The 8,816-nt window shown below is 38.1% G+C and overlaps 1 protein-coding gene across 3 annotated transcripts; it reads right to left on the reverse strand.

Moving 5' to 3' along the window:
* Window positions 1-202: 202 nt before the first annotated feature.
* On the reverse strand, window positions 203-8,670 carry ACOT13 (acyl-CoA thioesterase 13). Of its 3 annotated transcripts, XM_073331863.2 has the most exons (4): window positions 8,447-8,620; window positions 5,154-5,315; window positions 4,741-4,809; window positions 4,512-4,626 (listed from the first exon to the last, which is right to left on the reverse strand). In XM_073331863.2, exons 1-4 carry the CDS (start codon window positions 8,528-8,530, stop codon window positions 4,609-4,611), a joined length of 333 nt encoding a protein of 110 aa, XP_073187964.1. In that variant the 5' UTR covers window positions 8,531-8,620; the 3' UTR covers window positions 4,512-4,608. The 3 variants fall into 3 exon arrangements, with proteins under 3 accessions (XP_073187962.1, XP_073187961.1, XP_073187964.1); XM_073331861.2 differs by lacking the exon at window positions 4,741-4,809 and having other exon boundaries at window positions 203-4,626; window positions 5,131-5,315; window positions 8,435-8,524; XM_073331860.2 differs by lacking the exon at window positions 4,741-4,809 and having other exon boundaries at window positions 207-4,626; window positions 5,131-5,315; window positions 8,447-8,670.
* Between the last annotated feature and the right edge of the window lie 146 nt (window positions 8,671-8,816).

Consider the following 8,816-nt stretch of genomic DNA (forward strand, 5'->3'; position numbering starts at 1 on the left):
CCATCAGGAAGTTTAGACTTGAAATTAGATCGTTTCTAACCATCAGAGGAGTGATGTTCTGGAACAACCTTCCAAGGGGAGCAGTGGGGGCAAAACACATCTGGCTTCAAGACTAAGCTTGATAAATTTATGGAGGGGATGGTATGATGGGATAGCCTAATTTTGGCAATTAATTGACCTTTGACTATTAGCGGTAAATATGCCCAATGGCCTGTGATGGGATGGGATCTGAGTTACTTCAGAGAATTCTTTCCTGGGTGTCTGGTGAGTCTTGCCCACATGCTCAGGGATTAGCTGACTGCCAGATTTTGGGGTCAGGAAGGAATTTTCCTCCAGGGCAGATTGGCAGAGGCCCTGGGGGTTTTTTATCTTCCTCTGCAGCGTGGGGCACAGGTCACTTGCTGGAGGATTCTCTGCACCTTGAAGTCTTTAAACCACGATTTGAGGACTTCAGTAGCTCAGACCTAGGTTAGGGGTTTGTTACAGGAGTGGGTGGGTGAGATTCTGTGGCCTGCGTTGTGCAGGTCAGACTAGACTATCATAATGGTCCCTTCTGACCTTAAAGTCTGTGATTCTATATGTAACTTGTTGATTCAGTACATTACACAGGATAGTACACCAGCTAATGGAGTTACTCCTTCAGCTCAAATAGTCAAGGTCTGTGCTGTGGCTCTGAAAACCATGGTTGTGAATCTCACTGATGAACAATGCAGAGGATCATCTGAGTTCACTTGATATTTTTTCCGTTGAAGGGTCTTGTGGGAAAGAGTATATGATTATGCAATGAAAGGCAGTGTCCTAATGCATATACAAAATGGGAGTAAATTAAGATTGTGTTTAGTGTTTACTTTGAAATGTTAACATTCTTTTTTAAACTTTAACTTTTGAGGGTTTTTTATAGTTATATGTATATGGAGAAAGTCCATGTGTCTTGTGCATCAGTGTGTGTGGGAATATGTAAGGTTAACTTTTGTATGTCCACACTGTTAACCAAATGTGCAAACTGTATGGATTAACTATTTCCCTATTTTTAATGGGACCTCGACACTGGGGAGGTCCAAAAATATTATTCTCAATCTTTTGGTGTGTTTGTTATAAACCCAGATAGAGAATAACCTTTTATATTGATACACGAATTTAAACCATTCAGATCTGGCATTTTTCCACTTACTGCTTTGTCATTTTTACTAACATGTGATCTGGTATTTCTATTTCATAGTTACTTGTTACTGCTATTACACTGAGGTATATATGACTAACTTGCACTCAGTTTCTGGTCTCTTTACTCAAAATGATTAGTCCCTTATTTTAAATAATCTCTGCCAATTCAATTGGGGAAACTTATTCAGAGTAGGGATATCAGAAGCTGACTCTGAGTGCAATATAAATAAATGTAAATTCTATTTTATTGAACAGGTTACATGTATAAAGTCAAACTGTCTAAAATATGACATTCACATGGTATGAATGAATAGCTGATATACAGCATCTACCCCCTAGAAAATAATTCTGAATTTTGTCACTATAATTCCTATAAACATTTATAACAGCATTATAACATAAAGGAAGAATGTAGGTAAGTGAATAAAAATGATCAGACCAAGTGAAACTATTGTGGGCTAATTAGGGGAAAGGAAGTGATGAAAACGAGAGGCTTCATAAGTACAGCCAAAGGGCTTGGATAGCAGTAATCACAAGACAAGTCAGAAAAGCATGAAGAGAACACTAGTGCGGATAAGTTTCTCCATACCTCGTTACACATGCTTCTTACTCTAGAGCATAAAACTTCTTCTGATCTGTCTGTATAATAATAGCTCTTCTTCTGTATCCACAGCCATTCACTGTTGCTAGCAATGATTTGTTTCCCTAGAGTTTTACTTCTGCTGAGACCAGAAATGAGTGTTTGAAAGTAAGTAGTCATTAGACAGAAGCCAGTCTCAGGGCAGTAGGTAATCGGCTAGCTGGGTGCATAGACACAGGGACTGTGCAGGCAATCAGAGATCCAGTTATCTAACAGCACTGACTACTCTTTTTTTCCAGTTAGGTGTTGTTTTTCCCCTAAAACTCTCAACACTCAAAACAACATTTCAGGAAACGAGAAGTGCCTTTGACAATCTGCCAGATTGTTCTAAATGGAAGTCTGTTTGCAGTGAGCACTGATTTAACTCTAAATGGCAATGCTTCACATACATTTTTAATCAAATCACTTGACACCCAAAGATGACACTTCACATACTTCTAGTAAGTCTTTCCCTAAAGAAACTAAATATTCTTTTTCAAAAGAAAATGAAAAGGCATGTGTGGCATAAAAAGCTAAATTCATACACCATAACTTTTGAAAGTAATGAGATTCTTAAAAATACTTAATGATTATCTCAGTAAGGTAGTGGAGCATAGCATTGCCTAGTCCTGAAGGTTATCACATGACAATCTTTAATTCCTGGAGACTTGGCAACCCTGGTCGTGTAAGGGTCTGGTTCTGGCCTACAGACCAAGAGCTGAGAGATTTGAATAGAGAACCTATGAAGTGCTAGCACCACCCAACATTTTTAAGCCATCTTCCTCTCCTCCACCCCATTTTCATTTATTAAACGGCATAAACTGTGAGGAATATAAACATTCAAAGATACTTTAAAAATCAGTTAACAGATTCATCTGGCCTGCTTAACAACACTTATGTCCCATTTTCTTAATTATGCAACAGGGACTAACGCAACATGAACGACTGTATTAGAGTTACAGCAAAAGTAAATGCTAATGGCATGATCCTGCAGTCATTACACAGGATGACTCCCAGTGGAGTCTAATTTCTGTTTCTAAAGCTATGCAGATGCCTTCTGAATACAGACCTGCTCATTCTCTAGTCCCTCACCAACATAAGCAGCAATGAAGAAAATGGAAGTTTTGACTGATATGAGGGCAGTGGCTAAACTATTTGCTGCAATAGTTCACCTTACTGATTAATTTTTAACCTTAGTCATAGAGTTGATTAATTTAGTCAACTTTTGCAAATAAAATATTCAGTTCATCACTTCCTCATTATTTACTCCTCTACAGCAGTAACAGTATTTGATTCCATGTGGGAAGCGCCTAGGCTTTTATTAGATGGCATGCAGACAGAGCTTGATTTGTTTCAGTGCACAGATAAGGCAATAGCCTCTTTAAGACAAAGGTATATAATTACAGAATGGCAGATTTTCTTTCAGTCCGTTAAAACAAAGTGGGTGTAATACTATTCATTAACATTGATTTTCACTAAATGGTTAATGTAGGATAGTTCTGTAAATGAAACAGATACTGGTCACTGGAAAAGCTTTTTTTTTTTAAAAATGAATTAAATGGCAAAAATAGGAAAGATTTTTTTTCCCACTTTACTGTATATAAGAAGAAAGCACTGACTGGGTCAATTTGCCTTGGCAAGAATGACAGACTTTTATATACAGAGCTTTTAAATACAGAGCTATGCCATATTTAAATACATTAATTTTTAAAAAGGAGGTAATGGTCATTTTAGAAAAAGTTAACCCCCTTGCATTTTATATTAAAGAATAAAAAAATGCCAGTGATAACTCTCTAATACAACTACTACTATTTGACCTCAAACACTTTGACGGTTTTGGCTGCCGCTAAAGTTATTTTGGAAATGTAATTTGCTTCAGAATGGTTTTGAAATTTTCAACACCTCATAACGCTCCTGATTGCATTTTGTGATGCACAATCCCACCCCTAGAGGTCATGAGCCACTGGTTGAGAAACACTGCTCTAGCACAATATAACTATACAACTTTTCACAGAGAAAATAGTTTGTTCATCCGGGCTGAATGAGCTTACTTAATGTAGTAGTATGAGAGCTTTTATTAAAGGTGTACTTCTTGAATATTTATTGAATTTTTTTAATGAGTTAGGCATTTGCCAGATATAAAGACTTATCTATGTTCTCAATGTATTACATTTCCCATTTGCAAAATATTCTTATTTCAGATTAATAATTTAAAACAGCAATACTAAACTTGTAACACCTGTTACTTTAACACTTGGTAGCATAGGACAAAAAAAAAATGCAGTTTGTTAGTTGCTTTAGTTTTTGAAAGGTTATGAACTGACAGCCCTAGAGACTGGAACCATGTTTTCATGAGAGAGGTTCAGAATGGGAGCAGAAAGCTTCCCCACCCAGTCCCACCAGTGAGCCTGAACATTGACCTTCTCTTCAGGCACAAAAGAAATACATTGGTCTTCCTGTCTCTTCAGTTTTTGGTCTCTCTACCAAGACTGCAACAAGCTCAGAATTAGTGCCAATTACAATGTGAACACTTGTCCACTAGGAATGGGACTGAGACCAATTCATTTTACATAGACCTCTTAACTGCCTTCATGTCGTGGTGACTTGATACAGCTTAAATTAGAAAAAAAAAAATTCAATGCTAGCATCTTAAGCACAAACTTTCCTTTTTAGATATAATTTTCTTATATTAATGCCCAAGGTGTTTTGTATGTCTGCCTTGTGCCACAAGCTTTCCCGTTGCCTTGTTCGTTACATCCACGCTGGCAAAGGCAAGACTTCTTCCTTGCTTCAAAATCTGAGCAGTGATCAATATCTCTTCCCCAGTCTTAGCAGCAGACATGTATCTTGAATGAAAAACAGAACAATTGTTTTATACAACAACATGCTACAAATCAGGGAACATTCATCCGTTTAAAATTATTTTTTGAAGGAGCTACCATAGTCAGTTTGTACTTAACCTCTTGCACCTTTTCACAGGCCTGAATCTTGCAGCTTCTCCTCAGGCAGAGTTCACACTGATATTCCCACTGAAATTCCATGCATGAGAAGATTATAGAATTTGGACTTTGTTACCTAGAAGTAACTAAGGCATTAAACCAAACATAATAAAAGAGGGAGCTTAAAGAACATTTGAGTGCCTCAAACTAGTGTCTCAACCACATGATGATATTCCCAAACAGGATCTATAATGACTTTATTAGAAGTTGTTCTTTCAGAATAGACTGCAGTTTGTCACTAAAGTGGTAGCTAGATCATGGAAAAGAAACTTAGCAGAATCCAGGCCCTGTTAGTAGAACACATCAAACATTAAGATCTAACATTTGACAGTAAGCATGTTCAATACATACGTAATGTTCATATCCACACTGACCCCAGGTATTCCTCTTTCTGTGTACAACAATGCTGCTGTTGACACTACATCTACCAGTGTGGCAGTCAAACCTCCATGCAAGGTGCCACCTCTGTTTGTGTGCTCCTCCTCTATTTTCATTTCACAAACAACCTTTCCAGGAGTTGCAGAAAGAACTGTCATCTGAACAAACAGAAAAGAGGAACAAAATTCTATTAACTCAAAATCTCAATAAGGAGAAACATACGGACAATTACGAGTCTAGTGACTGCTCTCAAAGTAAACAGACCAACTTGAAAGTAAATCTTGGTTCAGTTTTTAGACTAATGAGGGGAAGAGAAAAATAAAGGATTAAACCATTATGGTTTAAGTGTCAAGCCAGATGTTTCTATAAATCTCCAGTTGCAAATTGTTTCCCTAGGGAAATGTATACCTCCTATAAAAACAAATATGCACATTGTATGCAGTGTTGGGGTAGCCATGTCGGTTCCAGGATATTGGTGAAACAAAATGGGTGAATAATATACCGTTTTCTTTTTATTTTAACATAATCTTAATAAAATTCTTAAACCTGTTCTTTTACTGGACCAACTTCACCTAAACAAGAGCTCTGTGTAAGCTCAAAAGCTTGTCTCTCTCACTAACAGAAGCTGGTTCAATAAAAGATATTACCTCACCCATCTTGTGTCTCAAATATGGACACTGTCAGTTTATTGTAATCATCTTGAGATTTCAGTAGTTGCTTGATTCAGACTCTACTGAACTCTATTCAAAATGGAAAGTTGACTTGTCTGACTTTATACCTGGCTTAAAGCTAATAGAAAGTTACTACTAAGTGTTTGCTTTGATTTTTCCCCACATTGTTGGCTAGCACAGTTGCGTAGCCTCTTGTTGACAGAATGAAAATCAGCAATGTCTGAGTAATCCTTAAAGTGAAGCAACATCAATTTAAATAATGGAACTAAATCAGTATTTTGAAAGGAATACTTTGAAGTGTTAGCCCAACATATTCAGGGCTTCACCATGGGAAAATTTACTAGTATAATTACACTAGTATAACTCCCTGTGTTGAACTCTTATTCTGAGAATAAAAATGCCCACATGGGAAGGTACTGAATAACCATAGCAGAATAATTATGTAGGTAAATTTCCCCATGCAGACAAGCCCCAAGAGGCTAGTTAATTGATTCTAATGCATAGAAGTTGTTATTCTACAGCATTTAAAATACATTCTCTTGATTCCAGTTGGAACAACTGAAAATTTTGCATATTACAAAATGAGAACAGTGGACATAAGGTGCCCCACAAAACTGGGAAAAGTACAGTTTCTGTAACTACATTCATCCCTGCAAAATTATTTTTTAAATAAATCATTCAAAGTGGCTTTAGGATGAAATGTCACAGAGGTGGAAATACTAAGTTATTTCAGTAAGAGATTCTTACTATACATTTGGAAGTAGTAATATTCTACTAAAGATGGCATATGTATGTCCTATTTTTGACGAATATATTCATAACATTATCAGTTCACTATTGATTGGTATCACTGAAACATTTAAAAAAAACCCCTACAATGGAGTTCCAAGGGTATGTCTGTATTAGAAACATTACAGTGGTGCAGGTGAACCACTGTAGAGAAGACATTTAACTACATCAACTGAAGGAGTTATTTTGTTGCTCTACTAAATCCACCTCTCCGAGAAACAGCAGTTAAGTTGACAGAAAAATTCTTCCATCAATCTAGTGCTGTCTACGCTGGGGATTAGGTCAGTTTAACGATGTCTCTCAGGGTGTGAATTTTTTACACCTCTGATCAGCATAGATAGGTCAACCTAAATTTTAGATGTAGGCCTGGCTTCAGCCACTGCTAGAAAGCCCCTAAAACAGAAAGGTATTATAGCTATTGTGAAATAACATTTTAAACAACCTCTCCTGTGTTATTGCCTAGTCTGTTAAAATATAGCACGAAGAGGAGAAGAATACTGATTATTAAAAACCCTAATCTGAACAATCCAAACCATAAGTCGCTCCTGACATTTACAAACGCGTCAGGGGACAATTTATTTTGGAAAGTCAGGGTTCAAGAAAAAGAATTTTACTTTCAGTACAAATGTCAGATAGAGGCCTAAATACAAATTCTGGATATCATGGATTCAGACAGCAGCAGTTTAAAAAGTCAGAATTCCGTCTAAACATTTCATTGCATCCCACCCCCTTTTTCTGTGTACTGGCCAATCAGGAATAGATCCTGCAAACCCTTATTCACAAAAGTAGGCCTAAATCATGCAACTCGTCCCACTGAATTCTCATGTAAGGAAGCAGTACTCATGTGAGAGCTTGCAGGATCATACTTTTTGGCCTCAATTTTGCAATTGCATCTCCTAGAATGGACAGGCCCCTACTACAATCCTATGGATTTAAACTGAGAAGATCCAACTGGGATTTTAGTTTGTAAGTCTCTCAAGACAGTGACTTTGTGCTGCATATATATAGGTTTAGAACGGTGGTTTTCAACCTTTTTTCATTAGTAAACCTCTAAAAAATTTAAAATGGAGGTACAGACCCCTTTAGAAATCTTAGGTGTAGTCTGCAGACCATGGGTTTTAAAACACTGTTCTATGGTAATGCCAACCATTCGCTGACTCCTTAGACATAGCCTATGGACCCAGAAGGGTCTATGGACTACAGGTTGAAAACCACTGACTTAGATGGATTAGATTTTTACTGATAAAATATTTCCATCCATAATAATCAAAATGTACAGACAAGTAAAGCAAGAAAAATGCGGATAGAGAATTTAGAGTATGATTTCAGGTTATTTACTTTCCATACTTTGACATGTTTTGTTGACATGTGCTTTAACTTTTTGAATCTCAACAGCTACATTAAATAATCATTGTTTAATCGCCCCCAGAATTTTCCCACAACTGTGCAAATTTAAATATAGAAAGATGCTTTAAAATAAACATTGACAGTATCCATCAAAATTATACAAAAAAAAATCGAATTCTGCCAAACCTACATATGTATATGTTTAATATCTACACACCAACTGCTGATACACTCTGGAGGATGCACTCCTCATATAACAAAAAGAAAAGGAGTATTTGAGCATAAGCTTTCATGAGCTACAGCTCCCTTCACTGGATGCAGGAAAGCTTAGGCTCAAATAAATCTGTTAGTCTCTAAGGTGCCACAAGTACCCCTCGCTTCTTTTGCGAATACAGACTAACACGGCTGCTACTCTGAAACTCCTCATAGAACAAAAGCTACGCAAGTGCCAAGCATCAATCCATTCCTACCTACAACCACACCTTACTTAACACCCGATCAAAGTTGGATGAGCTCAGCAAGACTTTCATCATCTCCCGGAAGGAGTGGATCGTGAAGGAGGTCATGGTTGAAAGGCTGGTGGCGACGTCCCTCTTCCGCAGAGAGCGCGGCGTGGGGCACCTGCTCCAGCCGGCGGGGAAGAGTCCCCCGGAACCGGGCGCACCGAGTGAGTTCTGCGGGGCTGGGAGCAGCTGCAGCAACAAGAGGCTGGGTGACCTTCAAAACACGCAGCACGAGAAGGGGGCGAGGCTGGCCCCGCCCCGCGCGCTCTCCCTGGCCCTCTCCCGGGGCCACAGTAGCCTGGTTCCACCCCGCCTCGATTTACCACGTTCCACAGGCCGAACGTTCACG

The sequence above is a fragment of the Lepidochelys kempii genome, chromosome 2 (assembly GCF_965140285.1).
Source record: "Lepidochelys kempii isolate rLepKem1 chromosome 2, rLepKem1.hap1, whole genome shotgun sequence".
NCBI lineage: Eukaryota > Metazoa > Chordata > Testudines > Cheloniidae > Lepidochelys > Lepidochelys kempii.